Source organism: Durio zibethinus, chromosome 12 (assembly GCF_047325235.1).
Source record: "Durio zibethinus cultivar Kanyao isolate XHJ-2024 chromosome 12, ASM4732523v1, whole genome shotgun sequence".
NCBI lineage: Eukaryota > Viridiplantae > Streptophyta > Magnoliopsida > Malvales > Malvaceae > Durio > Durio zibethinus.
The window spans coordinates 25,794,320-25,820,600 of record NC_143173.1 but is presented as its reverse complement, the minus strand read 5'-3'; the positions used below and the strand labels follow the sequence as shown (position 1 = coordinate 25,820,600).

Below are 26,281 nucleotides of genomic sequence, written 5' to 3'. Positions count from 1 at the left end.
CGTGAAGTGAGACCCACATTGCCAAACACAAACTGCTTGATTAAAAAAGAAGTACAGTGATTCTTTCCCAATGTTTAAGGGCTGTTCATTTATGAAACGAGCTCTACCATCCTCGTGCGCTCACGCAATTGGTTACTGCACAGTAAAAAAAAAATCCCTCCAGCATTTACCCCTCTTCATGAGGGACGTCTCCTCCCTTTTATGTCTTCCCCTCTCTCCCCATTTCTCCATCCAACTACCCCACGAGCCCCTGGAAAAAGACTATAACTGCCCCAAAGCCCCTTAGCCCTTTCTGGCTCAATTGTTTATGTTGCTTTCCCTTTTTATTTTGTACCAAAATATCCAAGGAGGGTGACTATCCATCTCCCTAGTGGCATTGTCATTGAATAATTATAAACTTACGTACCTTTATCTATGATTTCTTTGTGAAGAGCAACAAAAGCAATGGAGAATTTGCTTTGTGAAGAGGTATGGCTTTCGAGTCCTGGAACTCCTGACATTAGCCATGAACTTGAACATTGCACTTTGAAGGGCTATGCTGATTCATTTTACACGACAAAGGAAGATTCTGAGCAGGCTCTTGCACTATGCCTGGAGAAAGAGTTCAGTTACATGCCTGAACCTGGATATATAGATTGTCTCCAATCAAATAATTTGGTGTTTCTTAGGTTTAGAGTGGTTCAGTGGCTTATTAAGGTTAAGTTTCTTTCCTCATCAAAATCCTCACGCTTTCCCCTAGCTAACTGTTAAGTTGAAATGGTTTTATAATAAATCTCAATCTGCACTTTTCTCTCATTTTATGTTTTTCAGACTTGTACTCGGTTAAACCTCTCGATTGGAACCGTGTTCAATGCGGCAAACTACCTAGATCGTTTCCTGTCTCTTAGTCAGTGCCATGTAAGGAGGGGGTTTTTCTTCTTCTATTACTTGCCTTCTTTCCCTTAACTTCGAAGCAACATTTTGTGGTTTAAACATTAAATTAACTACTTTTGTACGTAACATTCTAGGGATGGAAACATTGGATGGTTGAGTTACTATCCATAGCATGTTTATCCATTGCCTCCAAGTTCAATGAAACCTGCCTTCCTTCCTTGGATGAACTCCAGGTGATTAATCAATATTGTTTTATGATGGCACTAATCAGTATTTTTTTTATGAAAATGTTGATGTTAAACAGTTGGCCGTTAATGTTTTGGTTGAAGATGGAGAACTTGGAGCATTCTTTTCGATCAAGCACAATCCAACAGATGGAACTGATGCTGTTACAGGCTTTAAAATGGCGTATCAGTTCTACAACAACCTATTCCTATATAGAGCTGATTACATCAAATATTTTCTATCTCAAATGTCACCTTCAGAAGGAGTTAATCAACCAAGTTAATAAAACCCTTCTCAAAGCTATATTGGGTACAATTTGGATTCCCTTTTCTCTTTGATTTTTAATTTCCCAACTGGACAATGCATTTGATTATATCGTTCAACAATACAGATGGAAATTAAAATAAATCTAGTGAATTTTTGTTGTTGTAATGTAATGACCATACTGAAAATTAAAGTAAAATGGTGCAGATTTCAAGTTTCTGCATTATCCACCCAGCGTTGTTGCAATATCTGCTCTTTGTTGTAGTCTAGAAGAGTTAAATATTCCGTCATCCTATAATGTTCATCTCACCAATATCATGAATCTCATAAACCAAAATCACGAGGTAAAAGATATTAAAATCCCAGTTTTTCTTATCTTGAAATTATATATATTTCTAGTTTACTGTTCCATTGATATAACTAAAATATTCCAAGTCTGCAGGATGATATTAGCAAGTGTCGTAGGATAATGAAACCATGGTTGGTTGATCCATTCTACAGCTTCAAAGTTTCTGAGAACTCCCACTACAACCCTTCAAGTCCTGTGACTGTTCTGTTGATGGAGCGGATTGACATCAATGATTGCCAAGTCGATCTCTCACTCTTCAGGATGCCAAGTTCAAATGTCAACATTTCTGAATCAAGTGGGACTAAAAGGAAGAGATCTGAAGAAGAGTAGATCCTAGAAACGGTCATAATGTGGTCGTAGAATATGTTATACTTATCATTTTCACTCGGTTCATTCATTTAATCTCGTTACAACTTTTAATATCACGTAAAAAATTTATGTGATGGATAGTTGTGATTGGAAGAGTGAAAATGATGAATAGATATATTTATAATATGCCATTATCATCTATAACAAAGTTGGTGTGCAAACTCTAATTTGTTAATTAAATCATGCAAGAACTAATAACACAGTGCTGAAAGTTCGTCTCAAGACACAAATTTTCAACTTGTAAAGCTTAATTATAAAGCTTTTCTTCAATGCATGATCTCATAGATTGTAGTAATTGATAAGATAGATATCCTGATCAATAGCTACCATTTTTTCTTCTCCATTGAATTATAGCAATATTCCATATTTCTATTGGTGAAATTATGAGATTGGTTCTTGTATTTATGCAAAAATAAGAAACTAATATTTATATTTTTGAGACATAAAATGTCAATTTAAAATATAATAGAATTATAAAATCATCATCAAGTTAATTAAAGAAATCATACTATATTTTTCTGAGAAAAAAAATAAGATTATTTCAAATTGTATTTTAGGGAAATAAAATCCTTTCCATGTAGAGCATCATCCCACGAATAATTTATTCGAACCGCAATGAACTGTCTGCTTGAAAACCGAATGTAACCGAAGCCCGACACCATAACCACATGCTCTTCTTGTGGGGGGACCCACTGGCTTTTGAGGTTGAAGTAGGATAAAGCACAGACAGCCACGCGATTCGCCTTGGCTTTGGAGGCAGACCGAAAGCAATGGCTACTTCTGCACTCATTTCCTCATCATTTCTTCTTCCCACTAAGCGCTTAACAATTCAACGCCAAAACCAGCATCATCACACGACTAGCTTCAGGAACCGAGCACCCTTCAAGGTCCAAGCTGCCAAGCTTCCTGCTGGGGTACGTTCTTGGTTTTGGGTTTTCTTCCATTTCTTTTCATGGGTTCTTTTTATTTCCAAATAATGCTGGGTTTTTGTTCATAAGAAAATTTGTTTCCCAAAAATAAACAAATTTTCAGGTCGAAGTGCCAAAAGTAGAGCCTAAGTTCAATGCACCTTTTCTTGGATTTACAAGGACTGCTGAAATATGGAATTCCAGGGCCTGCATGATTGGCTTAATTGGTATTTTCATTGTAGAACTGGTAAGTTTTGTATCATTTTGTCTCGGTCATTGGCAATAGAGTAAAGGGTTACACATATAAGATAACTGTTGCCTTCGTCCTTTGACGTGCTTCGCATGGTACAATCACTGAAGATTTCAAGGAAGCTTACGGCAGTTTGGGGCTTTTGAATTATGGTAATTGTGCCTAATTGTGTGGGCTTTTGGGTTTTGCAGATACTAAACAAGGGAATTCTTCAGACTATTGGGGTAGATGTTGGTAAAGGTCTTGATCTTCCTCTATAAAGATTCAGGCCAAGAAGACAAGTTAGCTCAATCTAAATGGCGCTTTCTTTTTTATTTGGAACAAGAACACACACTATTTTGTAGTGAAAAATGAAAATATTGTACTCCATAACTTAACTCAGTTACACTTTGACGATTATATGAAGTATTTCATTACACTTTGACGATCATATAAGTATTTCATTTTCCTCCTGTTCAACCTCGAACAACATGGAATTCGTAATATGATGCCCCCAAATGACATTGAAAATATAAACTGATCTCAGGCTAGATCAATGAGGCTAAACTACTCCGTCTCACCAACTCTGAGACGGACGAGGTCTGTACAATCTATTTTTTAAAATTATAAAACTGTCAACAATGTTACATACCCTGCAGCACAGGGTCTCTCGCATTAGATTTAGGTACAGCCGTCTACAGATGCTTGTTTTGCACACTGCATCATCTACAATCTGCTGAATAGAACTTATTGCCAAGGAAGGATTTCCTAACAAATTAACCTAACCAGATGAAGAAATGGCAGGATGATTTAACTTCCTTTCGCAGTATGTGGAGGAGGTGAATTATTGTTTCAGAGGCTCAGAGAAAATTATCATATTTCTTTTTCGATGCATAAACAAACCATATTCAACTGCCATAATCAAACAAGAACAAAATGATCTACAGCACTCGGCCAATTCGAGCATCTATAACTGGCACCTTATTAGAAGGCACTGAGAAGTCCAATGCATCGGCTAGTGACATACGACTGTTACTCCATGCAGCTTCTGCCCATGTTTTCATTTTCTCTCCTTCAGTCTTCCTGTTCTGTTGAACACAAAGTACTTCTGCATACCCACCTGCACAAATAAACGACCAGATTATTGCAGTGCACTATGAACAGATACATGCTCAGAGCCCCTTGAAATTGAATATACACATCTTGTTGACATTGCAGAATGCTCAACTTATATCATATTTGCTGCTTTATTTGTGTTAAATGTTAGCCACATCACACCAAAGTTAAGTAGGGCATATCATGCTCAGATTATTATCTCTCCAAATTAAAGAAAAGATGTAACACATTTGACTATACCTCTTGCAAGGGCTAAAATATCCCTTCTATCAGGTTTTGTCTCTGCACCTAAGAAATTAAAAGGTGAAATAGTAATTCACTTGCTTAAACATCTAGCAAGAGAAATATTTTAATATTCCAAACCTTTAGACTCCAATGGTGGAGCTTTCAGAAACTCTATTGCCCTTCTGTAAAGTCCCTGCCGGTCACAAAGTATCAAAACCATTACACCACATAAGTCCTTAGATAGATTAAAAGAATGGCTACTATAACTCATGCAAAGTGCATATTATTATGCTCATTTCAACCCAAATTTTAATCCTAAATAAGCTAGGATTACCTATATGACCTTCTTGGCTTCTTCTGTTTCACCTGGTCTGTGGCAATCTTGCTAAGATGCAAGATAAATATACATGCAAACTCACAGCATTCATACATCAAAAGGCAGGTGATTAAAAAGAGATTAATAATCTTTCAGAAAATAGGGTGCATTACATTTACAAATTATCATTTTCTAATGCTCAAACTTCTCAAATCAGAATGCATTCTAAATTTTTCTTCTTTCACACTGGATTACAGATCCAGTCCCTCATGCAACCTCTTTCCTCCCCTCTTTTACAATTTTCCCATAGAAAATTAAAAAAAAAACAAAAAAAAAGGAAGGTAAGGAGATATGTGTCCTACAAATGAACAAATCATGCAAAACTTCAGAAACCAGATAAATAAATGCAGGCTAATGCAGCAGAGCCAGAATTAAATACACAAGGTGGAAGTTCTGACCTCTTGAATTAGAAGAGAGCTTGAACGCTCTTGTCTTGCTTTGTTTCGATACATGAGAGCTATACAGGTTAAGACAACACCAACCTTGGGATGATTAGAGCCTGCATGAAGTCAATAAATCACAAGGAAAATAATAATGTAATAAGCAAGCAGAATCAGAAGAACACTAGAATTTGAGTACATTAACATAAATCCAAAGTTAGGCACCAAAGTATTCTTCTGTTTTAGTTAGTGCCTTTGTCAATATCTCCTCTGCAGCACCAAATTTCCTGTATAACAGGTTGTTTTAGACATTGATAAGAAAGAGGTGTTGGAACAGATTAGGAAACAAAGATATAAACAAGTGACCATAAAATCACCCCATGTGTGACTCAAGTTGCCCCAAGGCCAAGGTTGCAGCAACTAAAACTTCATCTGAAGCCATATTGCAAACTGCTAATGCATTTATGTCACCAAAATCTTCATTTTTAGGCAACCCTTCAATAATCTTTTGGTATAATTCTTTGGACAGAGAAAAGTTTTGTGTAGCATGCAGAAATTCTCCATATGACAAAGCAACACTGCCTGCATTGCCCAACAGCAATTATTATGCAAGAGACTCTACTATAGCCAATTAGCAACTGATAAACTGAAGGACCTCACCATTCCAATCATTATTATCTTGGAGACCTTTAAAAAATGATTCGGCTGCAAAGATGCAGATCACATTCAATACTTACACAAATCAAGGAGACAACAAAACAATGAACCAAAATTTGGACAAGGCCTTTAGCTTAACCTGACTCGAGGTTACCACTGACAAGCTCAACTAGCCCCTTCACTGCTTTGGCACGAGCAACCACAGAGTCTATGCTCCCACCATTACTTAAATCATCTTTATCCAAAAGTTCTAAGCATTTTTCTGTGAGCACTGATGAAGTATCATCCTATATAGGGAGAAGAACCATCTCCAGGTAAATCAAAATCATATATGCTACAAGCCATTAGTTTAAACTAAAAAATAATGATCAACGGCTTCACTTACCTGGCCCAACTGCAAATAGAGACCAACAAGAGCTTCCATAGCAGCAACTATACCAAATACCAAATTTAGTGAACAACCTTTTCGGCAATGGAATTCCAAAGAAGAAATAAACTGAAAAACAATATTGAAATAGTCAAATTTGACCTCTAACACCCAAGGAAGATCGCTTTAAATCCTGAACTCTATGGAGCTTTTCAATTGCTTCTTCAAAACTTCCTCTAAAAGCAGAATCATCATCAGTTCCCAGTCAGAAAAAATTATTTTAAAAGAAAGAAAATAAAGAAGTAAACAAAAGAACTACCTTTCATACAACAAAGTGGACATTGCAAGTAACACCGTTCCAACAGAATTTTGAGCAAATTGACCTTCAGTTTCACTTGCCTGAGTAGAAAGACACTGCTCCAATATCAGCATGCCTTGAGCATATGATTCATCTACAAAACCCAATCACTCAAAATTTAAAAATAAAGCTTCAATTTTGAGCAAAGAACAATAGAAAAAATAGAAGCTTTAAACTGATATCCATTGAAATTGGAACTTTAGATAAATGGGATGATTGTATAAACCTGATTTCTGGGATCTGGCATGTGATAGGGCGTAATTGATCATCTGAACAGCAACTGGGTTGGCACTAGGACCTTTCATTCCATCGTGGAGGAATCTCAACGGCTGTGATGAAGTTCTGGCAATGTGTCCCACTCGGGAGGTCCGAGACAAGGCAATGGCCGATCTTGATAGCTTAACTGTGGCTTGAATCATCGCCGCTGATTATTGTTCTTTGTTGCTAAAACCCTAATTAAAATATCCAAAGGGGTTTAGGAGGTTTTTAGAAATCTGATGAAGCAGGAGTTTTAATCACCTAATAACTGAGTTTCTTACACGTGTAACGTGCACTTATCTAAACGACACCGTTTCTTCTCTTGTTGTTATCTTTTTTGAAATATTTTTCAATTCATTAAAAATTTAAAAAAAATACTAAAAATAGAATTGATATCAATTCAAAGATTTTTTTTTTAAATTTATAATCTATCCTTAATCCTAATTTCTTTATTTCAAAAAAAATATTATATACATAAATTTTATCAAACTCATAATTTTAAAATATTAATTGATTTAAAAAATAATCAACAATACAAACTATATCTATAGTCATAAAAGCTGCTCCCCCCCCCCCCCCCCTCGACAATACAACACAGCCTGTTATCTTTTTTTGATTATTTAAATCAATTTTTTATTAATCACAAACAAGCTTGGCTATTTCGGTATCACATGATATCCTTTGAGACCAAAGTGAAAAAAGATCTTAAGCCTCATGACTAAGAAACTAACAGGCATAATCATATCTCCTGAATTCCCTTTCACTTTTCTCTTTAATTGTAGTTATTGCAATTTTCAAGGTATCTTTTAGCAGTATCTGAATTTGGAATTGTTTTAAACTTGGTTGTTTTAGTTTCAAATCACATATATTATACTCTTAATACAAAAATTTAATATATATTTTTGGAAGGAAAAAACAAACCCCTGATTTGAAGCTATGGATATATGCCATATTATCATCACAGTAAAAAGTGAAAAGAGAGTTGAAAAAGAAAGCAAAAGGCACCTAGTGATGCAACTGTTGAGATTTTCTGTTCTTATTTACCGTTCAAGTTAAGCTGTCCTTGTGGAGCTGATATTTAAGCTTCACTCTATGGCAGCTCAGTACAATAGGGCAACTTCTCCTTAATCCAATTCAGAAACTTGAGACAATGCCAACTTCTTCAATCTTCTTTTCTCTCTTCGTTTATCTGTTAGCATTTTCCTGGATTGCAGGTACATGGTAGAATATTGTTTGCTTGTTCTTGTGTGTAAATTTAACAATTTTTGTTAAGGGTTTGGTTTTTTTTCCCCTCGCAGATGGGGAGCAAGTCATACTGGTGAACAACTGCAAGGAAAGCATTTGGCCTGGGATACTTGGCAATGCAGGTCAGTCCACTCCTAAAAATGGCGGCTTCCATCTTGGTAGCGGCAAAGAGGTAGTTCTTGACATGCCCAAGAAGTGGTCAGGGAGGATATGGGGCAGGCAAGGTTGTAATTTTGACGGTAATGGGAAGGGTTCTTGTGATACAGGTGACTGTTCTGGAATGCTTCAGTGCCAAGGAACGGCAGGTGCACCCCCTGCAACTGTGATAGAAATGACTCTTGGGTCATCTTCTTCACCATTGCATTTCTATGACGTTAGTTTGGTTGATGGCTTTAATTTGCCGGTTTCGATGAAACCAGTTGGTGGCGGAATTGGTTGTGGACTTGCATCATGTGAAGTTGATATGAATGTTTGCTGCCCATCAGCGTTGGAAGTGAAGAAAGGAGCCAAGGTAGTGGGATGTAAGAGTGCCTGCTTGGCCATGCAATCAGCTAAATATTGTTGCACAGGGGAGTATGCTAATCGAAAGACCTGCAAGCCAACGCTTTTTGCACATCTCTTCAAGGCTATCTGTCCAAAGGCCTACAGCTATGCTTTTGATGACTCTAGCAGCCTCAACAAATGCAGGGCTTCACGTTATGTTATCACTTTCTGCCCTCCTAAATGATCAATAGCAATAAAAAGTCAATGTTGGTGCCATGACAGTGTTAAAAAATAAATGCCAACACCAACAGATAACAGAGGGATCAGTCAATTTTTTCCCTTTCTCTATATATGATAGCTGTTACGATTATGAAGATATGTCAGTAATGAAATGGATGGAAAATTGTCCTTTCTCTTTATATCTTAGCTAATTCCAAACTCTTGTTCCGAGTATCCAATTACTCCCCTAATGATTGAGCAACAACCAGACAAAGAAGAATGTTATATTTAATGTGCTACAGATGTTTATTTTGGCAAACACAATAGAAAAACAAACTTGTTTACATCTACGTAAACATTTTTTCAAGAAGCCAGTGGAGAAGATCATATATTAGATTTAAAATTTATGATACAGTAAGCAAAAAACAGAAAACAGACGAAAATACAATTCTAGGTGAAAAATAGAGGAAAACAAACAAATTCTATTGCCTATATTATTAGGCCTGCCCTTCAGCTTCAGCTTCTTGGCTTGTGGTACCTTGAATATTGGCAGCATCAGTTGGAGCCTGTAGTGCCTGCTCTCAATAATAGAGGAGTCTCTTGCTTTTTTGTACTGGACTTGGAATCAACAGTGTGATTTGCAGCCCAACCTCTGAGAGGAGGTTCAAAATGCTTGCTGGCAACATCAGGTGGACGTGCATCTTCACCAGGAAGAGCAAGAAGTCCCTTCTCTCTGAGAGAAGAAGGCTCCTTAGCATGTACTCCAAAGGGAGTCCACAAGTTGCCTCTCTTCCTCCGCAGCCCCAAGATCATCAGGAGACATCAAGCTAATGCCTTTAATTCGTTCTTCAAGAAGTTACTTCAGCTTCTCATCTTCTTCACCTAATCCACCATTGTTCCCACCTGTCTTGTCCTGAGCAAGCTCAAGAAGGCCGCGGAGAGCAGCTTCTCTTACTTCTGCATCCTCACTTGATGCAAGATGCAACATTATGCAGGGAAACCCCAGCTCACTTGCAACACTGCAATCTGAACTATTTTCATGCAGTAGGTAATGAATCAAGTTTAAGGCTTTCCTGGAAGAAAAAAAATAACAAAATGAGAAAACCAAAATTAAAACTAACTAGAAAGAAAAAACCTATTACCAACATTTAACTCTAGGAAACTATTTGACGATCCAAATTCTATTTATTTTTATTTCGGATACATCTTATACTGAAAACTAAAACCTATTATCAACAAAAAGAATATTCATAACTGAAAAGAGTTGATCTAAGATTACCTTTGGAATCCTACACTCTCAATTCCCAAAGCATCTCACAAGGCAGCGTAACCATTTGCGAGTCGAAATGCTGCAATACCAGGTTTATTATGGCGGATTAAAGCCGAAAAACAACGGAAAAAAGATTTCATGTCAAAATACTTTCAAGATTCTGTAGGAGCATGTTCAATTGAATTTATTGGTGTTAATAACCATAAGATATATTCTAAAACAAAAATTGTACTCACAAGATATTGCACCAAGTGCTTTGGTTTGAACAGTTACATCAGGATCAGAGGTAAAATTAGAAAGGAGAGGCTCTAAGCCATTTGCTTCCATAACCATCTGTTGACTCCGAGGATTATTCTGTACAATAGTTGATACAACTTCTGCTGCTTTTGCTCGAATGTTGGCATGCGAATTCTTCAGATAACCAAGGAGAGGGACCAAACCACCAATCGAATGTAGATCTGCCACAAATGCATACAGACCGTGTAAAAATGTTTTTTCTGAAAAAAGATGAAAACGAAGAGGCCAGAGATCAACTGAAAAGCATGAAAGGATAAATAATGGGGAACCATTTTTCATTTAGTCATTTCAAAAAAAAAAGAAAACTTATTCTTGCAAGAACAGTAACAGGACCAGAGAAAGAAAACGAATATATTGCCAATTCCATCATTGGTAGCATCCTGTAGATTAATTTATCACATAAAACGCAAAAAGATTCCCCTTGTTTTAAGCAGCCAAAAACTATAGCTAACACGACAATTATTAGAGATATAATGCATCAAGTTAAGCATTCCATGAACAGAAAAGACTTACCATTTGCCATGTCAATAGACTCAACGTGCTCTTGTAACTCATTCAACATATCTGCCACCATCAAATAAGCATGTAAAACAAAGCTACCCTAAAACCCAGAAACGAAAAGAGAGCTTGAAACAACTTGGCGATTTTGCAACAGTACCTTCAATATCAGCAGCAGTAACTCCTTGAGCTTCCAAGACTTGCTCTGGAGTTTGCATCACCAAAGTTATCTCTTTCATTCGCTTAATCACATCAACGCTCTGCTATTGCATTGCTTCCATAAACCATCTTCTATCCTCCTCACTGTACCAACAACAAAAACCCACTTAATAATCAATCGAAAATGGGCAAAGAAGGGTCATTCAAGAAAAAAAATGATGGGGTTACCTCAAATTACGAGTGGGTCGAGTTCCATCAGAGTTAGCAATGCTCCACTTCAGCAATCCATCCCAGTTGGGTCCGTCTTCAGCCATAGTTTTTGTGATAAGTTAAATCACTTCCTTCGTTTTTCTTGCTGATGAATTCGACAGTGATACTAATACAAGATAATTTGAGAACCGTTCAGGGTCTCTCTTAATTGAGGGTTTTAGCAAGAACTCCGAACGATTCGAGATTATTCATTTTAGAGCGACAGTCGTTTGCTGATTTCTCGACTGAATTGACCCTTCTGACCTAAGCTGATTATTTTGATTGAATCTACCATCGGCCCAAACTAATTATATGTCGGTTTGGGATTATATAATTTTACAATTTGTGCATCTCTATTGTGTAGAATATTAAAAATTTATATATTTATATTATATTTTATATAAATATTAAAATTTATAATTTATATTAGTACGAAATTATGAATTATATTTTTTTGATTTTATTAAATTTATTTATAGTTTTTATTAAAATTTATAGTTATATTTTTTTCATATTTTTTATTTATACCACTTATATGTTATATTATCATATTATATTAGAAATTATCAAATAAGTTTAAAGACTCAAAATTTTAACTCTTTTTTAATATAAATTAATTTATTATCTAATAAATAAATAAATTTATGATAAAATAATTTAGATTAAGAAAGAAAGAGATTTAAAGTTATAGGATTACTCGTTTGAAAAATTGGGTACTGTATGCATTTTATTTTTTTTATTTAAAATTATTGAAATTTAATTATTAATTATTGAAATTAAAAATTTGACATACTTATAAATTATACATTTCATATCATATCGAATTATTTGTGCACAAATTAATAACCCAAAACAAAATTATGCAAACATTTTTTTAATAATATAAATATGTGAATTACAATTAAATGGTAATTTTCAATAATATGACATAATTATTATATAAAGTGAAAAAACATGAACAAAAGCAAATAAAAACACAAAGATGAACTAACCTAAACATAATGATTGCTACTATAACATTTTTACCAAGCATAATATTTTCCATTACTCAACCCAATGGTAACTATAACCAATATGGCCACCTTTTCACTTGCGGTTAAATATCTAGCTTAGCCTTTTCTCAATCTTTCCGATTTTTTTTTTTCAATGTTAATGAAAAAGGATATAGTAAGCAAATATTGGAGCAATGATTTTTCCTTGACCATGATTAAATTATAAGAAATTAAGAATAAGAGCAGGCAAAGTGACATGAAAACAATCTAGTCGTTAGTCACATAACAATGTCTAGTAATTTCTCAACCTTATCATCAATCCAATGACAAAAACTATAATTATGTCTCATGTCTAATAATAATAATAATAATAATAGTTTATCAATCCAGTCATCCATGGCAAATTAATTTTTCAGTGCTTTTGGATTGATGTCCATGCCTTGACGATGCACATTTAAGCCTTTTAACTTATTATTGTTAATCTAAATCTATAAATACTATATATATTTGATATAATTAAGTTAATTTGATAATTTTAAATATAATATAATATAAATATATATTATTTAAAATTTTAATAAAATTTATATATAAATTTAATAAAATTAAAAATATATTTTATATTTTACGTATCAATATAAATTATAATATAATAATTTTTATATTTTATATATATTTAATATAAAATTAATATTATATAAATACATAATATTTAATATTAAGTTTATTATTTCGATAAATACAAAAATCAATTAAGTTTTAGGATTGGATTTATTATTTGCTAAGAAAAGGCTATAAAATAAAGGAACAAAAAAGGAAAAAGTGATTAGACACATGACCGCTGACCAACAAGTTGAGAGGCTCTAGGCATCTAATCTATGATCCGGTTCGCATCATTTGGCAAAAAATTCCTGAACCGGTGGACCCTGTCTCCCCCTGGCGTGGCCCCCACCATCCAAATTCCAACGCTTTCTCTTTAATTTTCACTAACGCCGTTAACTGAACAACGCATCAAGCAGCTAAATTCCGTTAAGTACTCCCTCTTAAAAATAATTAAAAGCGTATAATCCACGTTTAATTAAACACCACGCGCTTACACCGTTGAGTCTTTGTGCCTCGACTTCCCCATTTTATCATTTCTCTTACTCTTCCTCTCTTGGCCTCTCTCTCTCTCTCTCTCTTCCTCTCTGAAATTCTAGGGTTTTTAATTTTCTCCGATTTCTCAAATTTCTTAGTTTTAATTTCTTCAAGTCTTTTAGTGTTTCTTTCGATGGAATCGATTAGATCTCCATATTGGTGCTACAGATGCAACCGGTTTATCCGGGTCCGATCCCATCAAGATTCTGTCCACTGCCCCGATTGCGGCGGAGGATTCATCGAAGAAATCGAAACGCCGTCTCGATCTCCCGTCCACCATCGTTTCCCCGCCTCCTCCATGTACTCCGACGCACCCAGCCCAGCTCTCAGTCCCAGCCCACCTGACACTCCTCGTTTCTTCCGAGCTCGACGAAACGCTGGCGATCGGTCCCCTTTCAATCCCGTCGTCGTCCTTCGTGGTCCCACACCGGAAACCGACGACGTAGTTCCCGATAGAGGGAACAATAATTTCGAACTTTATTACGATGATGGGTCCGGGTCGGGTCTTCGACCCTTACCTGCTAGCGTGTCGGAGTTTTTAATGGGTTCGGGTTTTGATCGGCTTCTTGATCAGTTATCTCAGTTAGAAGTGAACGGAATTGGCCGTTTCGAGCATCCGCCCGCTTCAAAGGCGGCGATTGAATCAATGCCGGTGATTAAGATCGTTGGAAGCCATGTGAGCACAGAATCTCACTGTGCAGTTTGTAAAGAGCCTTTCGAGCTCGATTCCGAAGCTCGGGAAATGCCTTGTAAGCATATTTACCATTCGGATTGTATTTTACCTTGGCTTTCGATTCGAAACTCTTGTCCAGTTTGCCGCCATGAATTGCCAACGGAAAATAACGGAAACAATATAGGGGGAAATGAGGCGGTTAGAGACGAAGAAGCTGTGGGATTAACGATATGGAGGTTACCGGGAGGTGGGTTTGCGGTGGGGAGGTTTGCCGGAGGAAGGAGAGCAGCGGAGAGGGAGTTTCCGGTAGTGTTTACGGAGATGGATGGTGGGTTTAATAATGCGGGTGCTCCTAGAAGGATATCGTGGGCGCCTAGTGGGAGAAGGTCACAAGAGAGTAGAGGATTGGGGCGGGTTTTTCGGAATTTTGTTTCGTTCTTTGGGAGGTTTAGAAGTTCACCTCGTTCAGGTGCTGATTCTGGGTTTATTAGAAGTAGTAGATCGAGTTCAGTGTTTGGTAGGTCATCTAGAACGGACAGTAGCTGGGATTTCGAGGATTGAATGTTGGTTGAATGTATTTTTTGTCCATTTTTAGGGTAACCTTTTTTTTTCTTATAATCTGATACTGTAATGTTGCAGTTTTCCTTAAGGAAGGGAATGTCTGTAGATTGTATGATTTTACTTTGATGTAAATAACAACACTTTGGTGAAGGATTGAAGAATTACTCGAGTTTAGTTTCTGTCGAAAGAGAAAGAGGCTTTGATGAGTCGTTATGTGCATCAATGAGGCAGAAGAAGTGGATGAAGGATAAAGTTTTGTGGTTAGCACGATCCTTTAGTGGTTGCTGAGGTACTAATCCTCACATATAAATTGATGTTAGTCCTTAAAATTTTCAATTTGTATGTTTTGTCATGATAATTTATTTTTTTTATTTCTTTCTTATGTGTAATTCGTTATCAGGAATTATGTTGTTTATTTGCAGTTCTTAGTACAAATTATTGAGTTGTTCATGTTGATTTTTCTGGTTTACTTTGCTGGTTTGGGGTTATTACTTATCCATGTGATGGATTCAATAAATTTTAAGTTTTCAATCAATTATTCATTATTGAGCATAAATGTGATATTGCACCAATGAAGCATTGATCATTAATGTAGGTTTGGATAGAGACATATGTACAAGTCAAATGGATTGCTTGGTTGGATTGCTTGGGTAATACCTTTACCATATTAAACCGTTATCAGTCACACTGATGCAAGGGGGGGGGGGGGGGGGTGTCCTACTGCCTTTTGTTCTCCTTTATTTCGTTCTTTCAACGTGAAGGCCTTAATTAGTGAAATTAATTGTTATCTTGAAGAACACGTGCCTTAGAAGTTTGGTTTTAAAATTTTTGGTTAGATAGGGCTGCTTCTGAATCAGATAGTACGCATTTCTTTTTTCCCTATAAATTTGTGCAAGTTTTGTTTTTCTTCCAAAGAGACATTTACTTCTTCAGTTGATGTGAGAGTTTGAAATGATGGAAATCAATAGTCATATGATGCATGGTATTTTATCTCACAGAGGTTATCGTAGAGAAAAGCAACCAAAAGCTGCAATCAAGAACCTCAGCATTTTACAAAATTTAGAAAGCAGATATCCTAAATACAAATAGAACATGGTAGAACGTTTTGTGGAGCATATATTGTACCATGAATTTCCTGTACTTTTCAGTTACAGTTGTTCTAATATTAATTTATCATTTACATCTTCATTTCTTTTATATGCTTTGCATGTCATGAATACAATGTTTTTCTTTGATTTCCTAGTATTCTCAAATTAGAAGGCCAGGTAAAGTGTCTTTATGATTACTTTTTTATTCTCTATCTCTCTCTCATGGACTGGGTTCTTCTGTCTAGAAAAATTGTGATGTAAAGTTTTTGAAAATTTGATTGATAGTTTATCCATCAAATATCTATATAAAGAATCCTTGAACAGTTCTTCACTGTAGCTTGCGGTTTGGATGTCATTTAGGATCAATGTTGTCAACACTTTCTTGAACATCATTGGTGAAATTGTGTTGATTACTTTATCTGTTCTTGTTAGTTTGAAATATTCGACAGCAGCACCCATACTTAGAATCTAATCCATTTCAACATGTTTGCGGCTTTGTGTGTACTGATGTACGGAATCACATGCTAACAGTTGGTGTAGTTGGCACTCTGGTATACTGCTGTGTTAATTGTTACCAAGGTTTGTTATGAAAACGTGGCCTGTGATGTGAAGGTGAATTTGAGCTTTTGAATTGTTTGTATATCTATCGGGAATGGCATCGCCCGTGCAATATGGATGTTAATATCTAGAAGTTAACCTTTGTCAAGTTTCCGCCTTACTTGCATAAGGTAGTGTGAGGTATTTGCAACCGAAGTGCCTATTTCGGATTTACCTATTGCAGATTGTGAGTTGATTTACTCGAAAGTTGTCAAGAAAATTCCTGATTGCGAGAGGTTAGGCTGCAAAATAACGGCTCTTGGTCCTGGATTCCTTGCCTGTTAGAAAGGGGGTAAAATTGGGCATCAAAAACGAATAAATCTTTGGTGGGGACCATCCCTATCCAGGAAACCACAAGAATCTTGAGTTCTGACGTGGCCTTATCCACTAGTTAGCAACCAAATCCATTGATACATGCTAGATACAACCCCGGCGCAGAACCTGCAATGTGTCACTTCTAGCATCCACAATATAAACCCTCGTTCTTATTTCTCCAAGCCGATATAAGGACACCTTAGGATGCTTCTCCCCTTACTTCCGCGGTTACAGTAGGAATTGAACCTGTTAGCAATGGCATCCGTTGCATCTTTCCAGTCTTTATATGCAACAAGTCTGAAACAATCGCCCGTGTCAAGGAGTCATTCTCTCTCTTCCCGTTATGCTGTGGCAGCAGCACCCCTGAGGTCAACAGTTTTATCCAGGACCAAGAGCCAGAAGAACCAAAAGAGATCTCTGACAGTGGTTGCAGCAGTTGGAGATGTATCACCTGATAGTACGACCTATCTAATTGCTGGCGCAGCCGTTGTTGCTCTGGTGGGAACAGCCTTCCCACTCCTCTTCTCCCGCAAGGACATGTAATTACTCTGTTTCTCTGTTTAAATTAAGCGCCCTTGAGCCCTTTTGTTATCTTGTGTATGGCATTCCATGTTTGTTTGTTGTGCTTTATCTCAGCTGTCCTGAATGTGATGGTGCGGGCTTTGTTCGTCAATCTGGAGTGGCTTTGAGGGCAAATGCTGCACGGAAGGACCAGACTCAAATTGTCTGTGCTCGTTGTAATGGCCTTGGCAAACTGAATCAAATTGACAAATAAGCGCCTTTACATCCTTCTCTGTTATGTGATTTTAATCCCAATTTCTGCTGTAAAGTCCAAAGACACTATCTTTCTACTCTAAGTCAATTTTCCCTACAGTTTGTCTTCAATCTCCTAGATGTACATATTTATATCTAATAATTGAATCATATTTGATGTTAATCATTTTTAGTTTGTTTTTCTTCCTCTTTTATAGTTCACGAACAGCCTGTATCAGCAAGAAAACCGCTTATATATTCTCCACTTTAATGTCTCTGACAAGCCCAGCTGAAATGAGCTAAGTTTTAGGGCCTTTAAGTTGGGGCAGATCTTGGATTTCTGTTTCATCTTGGGTTGGTATTGTTGGCCTTCATTGGTCTAACATATTAATGGTTTGGGTCTCACATTTTTACTAAATTCAACCTTCAAACCCTTATAATTCTTTTTCATTTTACAAACTATAAAGTATGTATTTGATGTATTATCATTATATAAATATTATATATTATCAATAAATTACACAATAATATCTCATAAAAAATTAAATTAAATCCAAGTGACATAGTTTCAACAGTTTAGATATTTCAAAAACTATAATTACTTTATGTTTTTAAAGGGATGGAATCATCCATCAATAATAATTTTCCCTTGTTTAGAATTTTCTTTTAAACATGTCCAAAACCATTCCTTCCCTGTCCAAATCCCAAGTTTATGCTTTTCCAATCGTTTAGAATATGGTAGTTAAGATTAGGCATAATGATGAAGAGCTAAGTCAAGGGGTTTCCTACGAAGAAGGGAGCTGAAAGATGAAGCACAAGGTTAACATCAAAAGCTGTTAGATTTGAACAGCAAGGAACAACCGACCACTAGCCAGATTGTCCAACACCTTCCTTTTGTCTTGATTAGCAAGTATCTAAACAAGAGTTTGAAGAAAAGTAATCCCAACCCACACATTACTGATACACATGATTCACGAATATATCAAGTTACCATTAATAAATTATATCTAGCAATTATTTTCATTTAATTTCTACTCAAACTATAGAGTTTTCTTACTATATGCATTGTACTAAAATACCCCTGAATTGTAATTCATACCACAATTACTATATTTCTATTTCATCCCCTTTCAACCATATCTTAATGGGGTTACAGTTTATGGCCTTTTCAATTATTATAATAGAATAAATTATAATAAACTTTGTTGATCAATATCTTGATTAAGTCTGAAAAAAACATTGCTTTTAGTTTGCATTTTAAAAAAGGCACATAGGAAATTTAAACTGAATTCAAATGGTTCATTCACCTCATTCTTAAAATGTAAAATTTTATAAGATTGAAATTCGATTCTTAGCACTTGCAATTTTCATTTATCTGTCTTCTTTAAGTTTGGTGTCTTTTGTACTATATACAAGAAGGCATTGGAAAATTTGGGAATAATTTATTACAGTTTTTAGGATTATTAAACTTGAACATTACCACCAAATTCAATAACTTGACCAGCAGCTAGTTGGGTTAATGGGATTTGTTGCAGAAGTCACCTAATTAACAAACCAAACCATTTGTCCGTCGCTATAAAATGACTATCTCTTGCATATCCAATCAAAACATTGTTTACTATCCTTTTTCGCAATATCATTTTCGTATTCTCAACAGTTTCAAGGGAAATCTCAAAGGCAAGATGATGGTTTCCAGTCTTCCACCTTATTCATCAGCATTTTTCAGAGCTGTTTTGCTTGCATTGTCTGTTCTGTGGTTATTACCAGAGATGGCATTTGCAAAGCATGCAGCTATTACCAGGCACTACAAGTTTGACGTACGTATCAGCTCCTTCCAAGAGCTTGTCTTTTTGAATTAATGCACTACCCTTTTCTACTCATTTATCTGTTTCATATACATTTTGGGTAGATCAAGATGCAAAATGTGACAAGATTGTGCCAAACAAAGAACATTGTGACAATCAATGGCCAGTTTCCAGGGCCTCGGATCATAGCAAGGGAAGGTGATCGTCTTGTTGTCAAAGTGGTTAATCATGTTCAATACAATGTCTCTCTTCATTGGTGCGAAACCGATCAATGTTTTTGTTCCAATATTTTTGTTTTTTTGTTTTTCCCAAAAAGTCCATTAATATTGCCTTTAACCTGGAGAAACAGGCATGGAGTAAGGCAACTAAGGAGCGGTTGGGCGGATGGACCTGCGTATGTCACACAGTGCCCCATTCAAACAGGACAGTCCTACGTATACAACTTCACCGTCACAGGCCAAAGGGGAACATTGTTTTGGCATGCTCACATTTCTTGGCTCAGAGTAACTGTTTATGGCCCCATTGTCATCCTCCCCAAGCGACATGCCTCTTACCCATTTCCCCAGCCCTTCAGAGAAGTTCCCATAATTTTTGGTAAAACGTTTAGCTTCTCATATCAGGAACTGAGTAAAGCACTATAGAAATTGACATTAATTAAGCTTTGCCTCAAATTACAGGAGAATGGTGGAAAGCAGACACGGAGACAATTATCAGCCAGGCCCTGCAAACTGGAGGTGCACCAAATATCTCTGATGCCTATACCATTAATGGCCTGCCAGGTCTCTCGTACAACTGCTCAGCAAAAGGTAGATATATACTACTAAATATACCATATCAAACATCCACAATTGTCCATTTCTTTAATTTTAGCGTTGGACATGGTTTGTGAAACTCTGTTCGTGCAGATATATTCAAGCTCAAGGTGAAGCCTGGTAAAACCTATCTCCTCCGTCTGATCAATGCTGCACTCAACGACGAGCTCTTTTTCAGCATTGCAAACCACACCCTGACCGTGGTGGAAGCCGATGCAATCTATGTCAAACCCTTCAAAACACAAATTGCACTCATCAGCCCAGGTCAAACCACTAATGTTCTTCTCAGGGCCAAATCTAAGGTTCCCAGCACCACCTTTGCTATGTCAGCTAGGCCGTACGCCACTGGCCCTGCCGCCTTTGACAACACCACAACAACCGGAATTCTAGAATATGAGAAATCTTCTTCAGCCTCAAACTCTACGATTAAGAAACTCCCTCTTCTAAAAGCAGCACTTCCAAAGTTTAATGACTCAACTTTTGCCATGAAATTCAACAAGAAAATCCGTAGCTTGGCCAGTGCCAAATTCCCAGCAAATGTCCCTAAAAAGGTTGATAGACTCTTCTTTTTCACAGTTGGGCTCGGGACACTTCCATGCCCACAAAACCAAGCGTGCCAAGGTCCCAACAATACCAAACTAGCAGCTTCAGTTAACAATGTGTCGTTTGTTCAACCAAACATTGCACTTCTTCAAGCTCACTTCTTTAACAAAGCAAAGGGCGTGTTCACCACTGATTTCCCTGCCAACCCTCTAATCAAGTTTAACTACACAGGCACACCACCAAGAAACATTATGGTAAAAAATGACACCAAAGTTGTGGTTCTACCCTTTAACACTAGCGTGGAGTTGGTGATGCAGGACACTAGCATAATCGGAGCAGAAAGCCACCCTCTGCACCTTCATGGGTTTAATTTCTTTATGGTAGGTCAGGGCATTGGCAACTTCAACCCCAACAACGACCCTGCAAAGTTTAACCTTGTTGACCCTGCAGAGAGAAACACAGTGGGGGTACCCTCTGGTGGATGGGTCGCCATTCGATTCCTTGCAGATAACCCAGGTATTTCACATGTAACAATTAAAATCCATGAATACGAAATTTAATAATCCGCAGCGAATTGAATTAAAAAAAAAAAAAAAAAACTCTATAGCCAGCATATGGTGATACTATGTGATCTGATTTGTTGTTGTTTGTGATTATGGTATTATCAGGAGTTTGGTTTATGCATTGCCATTTGGAAGTGCACACCAGCTGGGGCTTGAAAATGGCTTGGGTTGTGAACGACGGAAAGGGTCGCAAACAGAAGCTCCCACCACCACCTTCTGATCTCCCTAAATGCTAAATTTTCACTATCCACATTTTTTTTTTCACTTCAATTTGTCTGATCTTTTATTCTTTCTGACACCATAAATAATGTAACATAGTCGACCTTCCATGCACCAACCCATGGGAGTTTTTGAGCAGATTTTTAGTCTTTATAATTGTATTCCCCTCATTGAAATGAAAGCGATTAAAAGTTTCTATTATCTCTAGATTATCTACTTAGTTTAGAGCAATATATGGCTTGATTTTCTATATAAGTATTATTACTATTATTATATATAATCATGCACATAAAGTAAGTTCTAATACATATGAATTATTGCATTGAAAAAGGAGAAAAGGGAGGTACAATTTGTTGAAAATAATTGGTATGTTTTATGATTAACGCACCTCTAATTTACCAAAAAATAATAATAATAATAATAATAAAGGAATATAATTGGTATGTTGATAAATATAGTAATCAGTCTTCCTTCAATTTTTTAATATATATTTAAGTTGTTGTACCTATCTAATAATTAAAACATATATTTATATATATATATAAGAAAGATATATATTTGTTTCATGTCAATACCCCTACTAATATGTAATTTTTTTAATCCACTAGTATCTTATTAATACATAATCAAATTTGATATTAATACGAACAAAATTTTAATTTAATTAATTATTTATGTAGTTAATATTTTAAATTTCAATAATGCATAAAATATATAATGACAAAAATTAATGATTGAATTAATTAGATAAGTTTAAGATTCATAAATTCAAGATCCTTACCATACAAACCTAGAAGATTTAGATTCGAAGTTACCAAATTCGACTAGCCAAGCCAACAACTCGCTTGTCCGTAATTACCAAAAATGTAAAATCAAAATCTAGGGGTCAATCTGAGAAAGGAATAAAACAAAGGGGCATTCGAGTAAAAAAAAAAAAGAGAACCCTTTAGCGGCATCGTCTTAGATATAAACAGTTGTTTCCCACAGCTTCCGAAATTAAAGCTCATTACTTTTCCCCACAAACAAAACCAAATTTAAAAAAATAAAAAAATAAAAAATCCACCTTGAAATTCACCAGGACCGGAGACGCCGTCGTTTTCAACGCCGGCGCCTCGGCCGCTTGCCTCAACATTATAGAAAACAGCTAAACCATGAAGCGAGGCTTCAGCTTTTCGTTGCCTGTAACCGTTGTCGTTTCGGCCATCGTTTTTATTTATTTTTGTACGGTATTTATTTTCATTGACCGCTGGTTTGGTCTTATGACCTCTCCTGGTATTATGAACGCCGTCGTTTTCACCGGTGTTGCTTTCATGTGTGTGTTTAATTACGGCTTTGCCATCTTCACGGATCCGGGTCGGGTCCCGTCTACTTTCATGCCGGACATCGAAGATTCCAAAGTTCCTATCCATGAGATCAAACGCAAGGTACTCTCAGTAAAACAAACAAATTAAAAAGCATAGACAAGTTCGAATCTTTCGCTATGTCTTGTTAAGATTGTTTATTTTTCCTATCTGAAGTACGAGAACGCTTGATTGTGTTTTCCGGTTGTAATAATTCTGGTAAAGTTTTATTTTTTTAATAGAACATTAATTCTTGCAATTTGGGTTTGTTACTTAGAAATGAATAATGTTGGGGTTGTTACAATTTTGATGCAAATGAGCTGATTTTGGAGTTGGAACATATTAGCAAATTTTGCATGTGGGAAAAAAAGGATCTTGGGGGATTTAATTAGGTCTAGATTTGGTGAAAGTTTGGGAATTTAGTAGAAATGAGATAAATGCAATTACCTGAATAGAGGATTTAATTAATTTTTTCTTAATGTGTCAAAGATGGCCAAAAATAAGATGAGCAAAATGCATTATCAAAGACATTCTATTCTACTATGAGTAGATGACCTATTCGAAAAATCTGAGTCAAAATAATTGATTCATTAGTGTGGGAAAGAAAGCAGAATAAGTTACTGCCCCTAAGCTGCTCCTGTGTTTGAGGGTTTGATTGATTCGTTCCGCATTGTAGAAAGCCCTTATAATAGTACCAATCATTTTGTTTGGATGACACTGTAGCTGTTGTTGAGGTCTCTCTAACTGCTAGTACTTTTGTTGCTGTTATCAGGAGAACGATTGTCATCTTGCGTCACCATTATAATTTCCTTGTTTTTCAAAGGGATAAATTAAAAGCATAAGTTGACTTAATTGTGGGTGGGTCACGTTTGATCACACTTATTAACATTGACTTTTACTTGGAAACAGAACAATTAAAAATTTGGTTTTTCCTGTTTGCTCAAATGTTTTCTTCCATTCAAAGACTGAATTTGATTTTGTTGCTTGTTAAGGATTTGTGCGGAATTTTAAAGTCAAAATAATCTCAATGGGTATTTAATAACAGGAATAGATGTAGTTGATGAAATTGTATCTGAGAGGTTAATAGACTTATATTTTTGCATAACTTTTATTTCAGTCAACCATTTCCAGATTATGACCTTTGTTTGGAATGTTTTGTAGGGAGGGGACTTGAGATACTGCCAGAAGTGTTCTCATTTTAAACCTCCTCGCGCACATCATTGTCGTGTGTGCAAGAGATGCGTTCTGAGAATGGTACGTGCAATCTATGTCATCATTCATGCATGTCTATAATGTCCTCAATAACGTACTAAAAGTTCTCTCTTTGATTGTAAGGATCACCATTGCATTTGGATAAATAATTGTGTCGGCCATGCCAACTACAAGATCTTCTTCATCTTCGTTGTATATGCTGTAATTGCTTGCATCTATTCTCTGGTACGTTGTATCATAGTAACATATTTATTTCCCCTGTGATCCTGAAATTGTCATTGCTGATTTATGAAAGCTCTTTCTTATGCTTTAATTATGTACTTGACTTGATTTCCTTGCACATAAGTACCTCTTCTTCCTTTGGATTGACCTCTGCCATGGTGGTTTAGTTTTACAGTGGTATCCCAGCTGGATTCTTATGAGGTCTTTTGGTCCTTTTCTCATGTATATTTTATGTTCCTTAAATTTCAGGTTTTACTTGTGGGTAGCCTAACTAATGATTCCCAAAATGATGAGCAGCAAAGTGCAGACTCTTTCAGAACCGCATATGTAATGTCAATGATTACCTATGTTCTAGAGCTAGAACTTATCATATTTGTGGTATGCTTATGACTTAGCAATTACAGGTTATTTCTGGACTGTTGCTAGTCCCCTTGAGTGTGGCTTTAAGTGTTCTCTTGGGTTGGCACATCTACCTCATTTTGCAAAATAAGACCACAATTGAGGTAATTAGGATTATTTTTTTGTATTTTGTTTAGTTATAATCTGGTTTTACTCATAGAACGATTTTTCTACTTATTTCTTTGATTTTTGTTTTAAAATTGGCAGTATCATGAAGGGGTGAGAGCTATGTGGCTTGCAGAGAAAGGAGGGAATGTCTATAATCATCCATATGATCTTGGTGCCTATGAAAATCTAACAATGGTAATGCTTCTCTCCTTTTTCTATGTTGAGGGATGTAAGATGTTGCATTTATGGCTTTTAGAAGATTCCATTATTAGGACTTTTTCCTTGATGAATCAGAGAAAACTTCACTTTTTTACCGATAGCTTTAGATCATAGTTTGTGGGTGTTCAAGTATTAGCCTGCCTACTATGATGATCTGATCATCTAGTAGGCCGGCCGAGGTCGATCACCCCTGGATCCATCATCATTAACTTGGTGCATTCCCAGTTTCCTTCTCATTTATTTCTATAGAAGGCTAGAACATATTTATAACTCTTATTTCAGCTTTTGCTATCTGATTGTTTCAGGTATTGGGTCCTAGTATCTTCTGCTGGCTATGCCCCATATCAAGACACATAGGTAATGGTCTCCGCTTTCTAACAGCCTATGATGGCATATCTGCTGCATCAACATCAAAATGAAGTTTAAATTACTTTTGACTTTGCATTGGCAATAACAAGAGCTTTTGACGCTTGAGTGATTGATGAATGCTTATCTCGTGATCATATCTGGTTGTCCGTTTTCCTAGCGCATCTGTGGTAGTCCAGGAAAGTGACCATTATACTTTCTGTCAACAACTGTGAGTCAGAGAGCTTTTGAAGCTGTTGCTGCAAGTGATAATGGATGAGGATTTGAAAAGGCCCCATGTCAATAACCAGGCAAAGCAGTCTGAAAAGCAATTAGAAATAGGATTGGTGGGATTTTACTCTTCTTTTTTTCTCTTGCCCTTTCTTGATCTTCTGGTTGTAGGGGGTTTACCGATAGGTTTTGTACTTTTGACACCTTTTCCATAAAGAGGCCTTCAATGTAGAAGTGATCATGCAAATCAACAGACAAAAGTGTATCAATCATTTTAAAAGAACTGTAAAATCCTTGTAACTCTAAAATACAAACAAAAGTTTTGATACATTCCTGTTTCTTACAGTGTTCTTTTCCTCAGTACAATTGCTCTTCTGCTTCTATCTCTTTGGTCATCTCCAGCTCAACAGTCATAATCCTAAAGACAGCAAAGTGGATTCATTTGTTTGATGTCTTTATCCCATATCTTTTACAAAATTGCAGATACAGACAGCTCATCAAGAAGTGGCATGCCAAGCCAATCTTTAAATCTTATGGTGTTTGGTCTCAACCTTTCTGTCTCCTTTCTTGTCTTAAAATCTTAAAAGAAAAATAATAATAATAATAACATCATGTTCATACACATGTATATGATAAAGTACAACTGATGTAGCAGTACAATTTTGTAAGTAGTAATTACAAACTAGTAATAAGTATTTGATTTTAGTTACATCCGATAATTTTATATGTAATGCGAAAATGATATTAAAATATATATAAAAATAATATAATTT

The 26,281-nt window shown here is 36.1% G+C and overlaps 7 protein-coding genes and 2 pseudogenes across 12 annotated transcripts; 7 read left to right on the top strand and 2 right to left on the bottom strand.

Moving 5' to 3' along the window:
- Positions 1-293: 293 nt before the first annotated feature.
- LOC111297844 (putative cyclin-D7-1) lies at positions 294-2,041 on the top strand. The gene is made up of 6 exons (XM_022892442.2): positions 294-696; positions 811-897; positions 1,008-1,106; positions 1,203-1,407; positions 1,570-1,706; positions 1,805-2,041. The coding sequence occupies exons 1-6, from the start codon at positions 445-447 to the stop codon at positions 2,039-2,041; spliced, it is 1,017 nt and encodes a 338-aa protein (XP_022748177.2). The 5' UTR covers positions 294-444.
- Positions 2,042-2,777: 736 nt separating this feature from the next.
- OHP (one helix protein) lies at positions 2,778-3,673 on the top strand. Its single transcript, XM_022890972.2, has 3 exons — positions 2,778-2,994; positions 3,113-3,235; positions 3,430-3,673. The coding sequence occupies exons 1-3, from the start codon at positions 2,851-2,853 to the stop codon at positions 3,496-3,498; spliced, it is 336 nt and encodes a 111-aa protein (XP_022746707.2). The 5' UTR covers positions 2,778-2,850; the 3' UTR covers positions 3,499-3,673.
- A 101-nt stretch (positions 3,674-3,774) lies between these two features.
- NDP1 (Tetratricopeptide repeat (TPR)-like superfamily protein) lies at positions 3,775-7,187 on the bottom strand. Of its 3 annotated transcripts, none has more exons than XM_022890968.2 (12): positions 6,923-7,187; positions 6,658-6,790; positions 6,501-6,574; positions 6,357-6,403; positions 6,111-6,258; positions 5,975-6,019; positions 5,692-5,896; positions 5,540-5,601; positions 5,333-5,433; positions 4,697-4,751; positions 4,574-4,621; positions 3,775-4,337 (listed from the first exon to the last, which is right to left on the bottom strand). In XM_022890968.2, the coding sequence occupies exons 1-12, from the start codon at positions 7,113-7,115 to the stop codon at positions 4,159-4,161; spliced, it is 1,290 nt and encodes a 429-aa protein (XP_022746703.2). In that variant the 5' UTR covers positions 7,116-7,187; the 3' UTR covers positions 3,775-4,158. The 3 variants fall into 3 exon arrangements, with proteins under 3 accessions (XP_022746703.2, XP_022746704.2, XP_022746705.2); XM_022890969.2 differs by having other exon boundaries at positions 4,574-4,615; XM_022890970.2 differs by lacking the exon at positions 4,574-4,621.
- Positions 7,188-7,883: 696 nt separating this feature from the next.
- Positions 7,884-8,926, top strand: LOC111297843 (thaumatin-like protein). Its single transcript, XM_089741487.1, has 2 exons — positions 7,884-8,168; positions 8,253-8,926. The coding sequence occupies exons 1-2, from the start codon at positions 8,105-8,107 to the stop codon at positions 8,924-8,926; spliced, it is 738 nt and encodes a 245-aa protein (XP_089597613.1). The 5' UTR covers positions 7,884-8,104.
- A 350-nt stretch (positions 8,927-9,276) lies between these two features.
- LOC111297922 (hsp70 nucleotide exchange factor FES1-like) lies at positions 9,277-11,716 on the bottom strand (annotated as a pseudogene). The gene is made up of 6 exons (XR_016326201.1): positions 11,354-11,716; positions 11,127-11,269; positions 10,982-11,032; positions 10,408-10,629; positions 10,181-10,283; positions 9,277-9,974 (listed from the first exon to the last, which is right to left on the bottom strand). The product of XR_016326201.1 is annotated as a hsp70 nucleotide exchange factor FES1-like (transcript).
- Positions 11,717-13,522: 1,806 nt separating this feature from the next.
- On the top strand, positions 13,523-17,677 carry LOC111297842 (uncharacterized). The gene is made up of 3 exons (XM_089741486.1): positions 13,523-15,026; positions 16,258-17,276; positions 17,374-17,677. The coding sequence occupies exons 2-3, from the start codon at positions 16,993-16,995 to the stop codon at positions 17,510-17,512; spliced, it is 423 nt and encodes a 140-aa protein (XP_089597612.1). The 5' UTR covers positions 13,523-15,026; positions 16,258-16,992; the 3' UTR covers positions 17,513-17,677.
- On the top strand, positions 13,637-15,193 carry LOC111296788 (E3 ubiquitin-protein ligase RDUF2 pseudogene; annotated as a pseudogene). Its single transcript, XR_016326200.1, has one exon. The product of XR_016326200.1 is annotated as an E3 ubiquitin-protein ligase RDUF2 pseudogene (transcript).
- A 1,203-nt stretch (positions 17,678-18,880) lies between the features above and the next one.
- On the top strand, positions 18,881-21,627 carry LOC111296357 (laccase-17-like). The gene is made up of 6 exons (XM_022890620.2): positions 18,881-19,307; positions 19,400-19,551; positions 19,645-19,889; positions 19,973-20,101; positions 20,201-21,166; positions 21,319-21,627. The coding sequence occupies exons 1-6, from the start codon at positions 19,071-19,073 to the stop codon at positions 21,447-21,449; spliced, it is 1,860 nt and encodes a 619-aa protein (XP_022746355.2). The 5' UTR covers positions 18,881-19,070; the 3' UTR covers positions 21,450-21,627.
- An 816-nt stretch (positions 21,628-22,443) lies between these two features.
- LOC111297311 (putative protein S-acyltransferase 16) lies at positions 22,444-25,867 on the top strand. 2 transcript variants are annotated; one of them, XM_022892011.2, is made up of 8 exons: positions 22,444-22,856; positions 23,934-24,026; positions 24,108-24,209; positions 24,456-24,533; positions 24,611-24,709; positions 24,813-24,908; positions 25,238-25,289; positions 25,459-25,867. In XM_022892011.2, exons 1-8 carry the CDS (start codon positions 22,584-22,586, stop codon positions 25,470-25,472), a joined length of 807 nt encoding a protein of 268 aa, XP_022747746.2. In that variant the 5' UTR covers positions 22,444-22,583; the 3' UTR covers positions 25,473-25,867. The 2 variants fall into 2 exon arrangements, with proteins under 2 accessions (XP_022747746.2, XP_022747745.2); XM_022892010.2 differs by having other exon boundaries at positions 25,238-25,488.
- Positions 25,868-26,281: the final 414 nt, after the last annotated feature.

Coding starts and splice junctions, on each gene's coding strand:
- LOC111297843 (XM_089741487.1), top strand. CDS start 8,105: ATGCCAACTTCTTCAATCTTCTTTTCTCTCTTCGTTTATCTGTTAGCA. Junction 8,169..8,252: donor AGCATTTTCCTGGATTGCAG/GTACATGGTAGA, acceptor TTCCCCTCGCAG/ATGGGGAGCAAGTCATACTG.
- NDP1 (XM_022890968.2), bottom strand. CDS start 7,115: ATGATTCAAGCCACAGTTAAGCTATCAAGATCGGCCATTGCCTTGTCT. Junction 6,404..6,500: donor ATCTTCCTTGGGTGTTAGAG/GTCAAATTTGAC, acceptor TATTTGGTATAG/TTGCTGCTATGGAAGCTCTT. Junction 5,434..5,539: donor TAAAACAGAAGAATACTTTG/GTGCCTAACTTT, acceptor GACTTCATGCAG/GCTCTAATCATCCCAAGGTT.
- OHP (XM_022890972.2), top strand. CDS start 2,851: ATGGCTACTTCTGCACTCATTTCCTCATCATTTCTTCTTCCCACTAAG. Junction 2,995..3,112: donor CTGCCAAGCTTCCTGCTGGG/GTACGTTCTTGG, acceptor ACAAATTTTCAG/GTCGAAGTGCCAAAAGTAGA. Junction 3,236..3,429: donor GTATTTTCATTGTAGAACTG/GTAAGTTTTGTA, acceptor TGGGTTTTGCAG/ATACTAAACAAGGGAATTCT.
- LOC111296357 (XM_022890620.2), top strand. CDS start 19,071: ATGACTATCTCTTGCATATCCAATCAAAACATTGTTTACTATCCTTTT. Junction 20,102..20,200: donor GTACAACTGCTCAGCAAAAG/GTAGATATATAC, acceptor CTGTTCGTGCAG/ATATATTCAAGCTCAAGGTG. Junction 21,167..21,318: donor ATTCCTTGCAGATAACCCAG/GTATTTCACATG, acceptor TGGTATTATCAG/GAGTTTGGTTTATGCATTGC.
- LOC111297844 (XM_022892442.2), top strand. CDS start 445: ATGGAGAATTTGCTTTGTGAAGAGGTATGGCTTTCGAGTCCTGGAACT. Junction 697..810: donor TGGTTCAGTGGCTTATTAAG/GTTAAGTTTCTT, acceptor TATGTTTTTCAG/ACTTGTACTCGGTTAAACCT. Junction 898..1,007: donor TGTCTCTTAGTCAGTGCCAT/GTAAGGAGGGGG, acceptor GTAACATTCTAG/GGATGGAAACATTGGATGGT.
- LOC111297311 (XM_022892010.2), top strand. CDS start 22,584: ATGAAGCGAGGCTTCAGCTTTTCGTTGCCTGTAACCGTTGTCGTTTCG. Junction 24,534..24,610: donor ACTCTTTCAGAACCGCATAT/GTAATGTCAATG, acceptor TAGCAATTACAG/GTTATTTCTGGACTGTTGCT. Junction 24,909..25,237: donor CCTATGAAAATCTAACAATG/GTAATGCTTCTC, acceptor TGATTGTTTCAG/GTATTGGGTCCTAGTATCTT.
- LOC111297842 (XM_089741486.1), top strand. CDS start 16,993: ATGGCATCCGTTGCATCTTTCCAGTCTTTATATGCAACAAGTCTGAAA. Junction 17,277..17,373: donor CTCTTCTCCCGCAAGGACAT/GTAATTACTCTG, acceptor GCTTTATCTCAG/CTGTCCTGAATGTGATGGTG.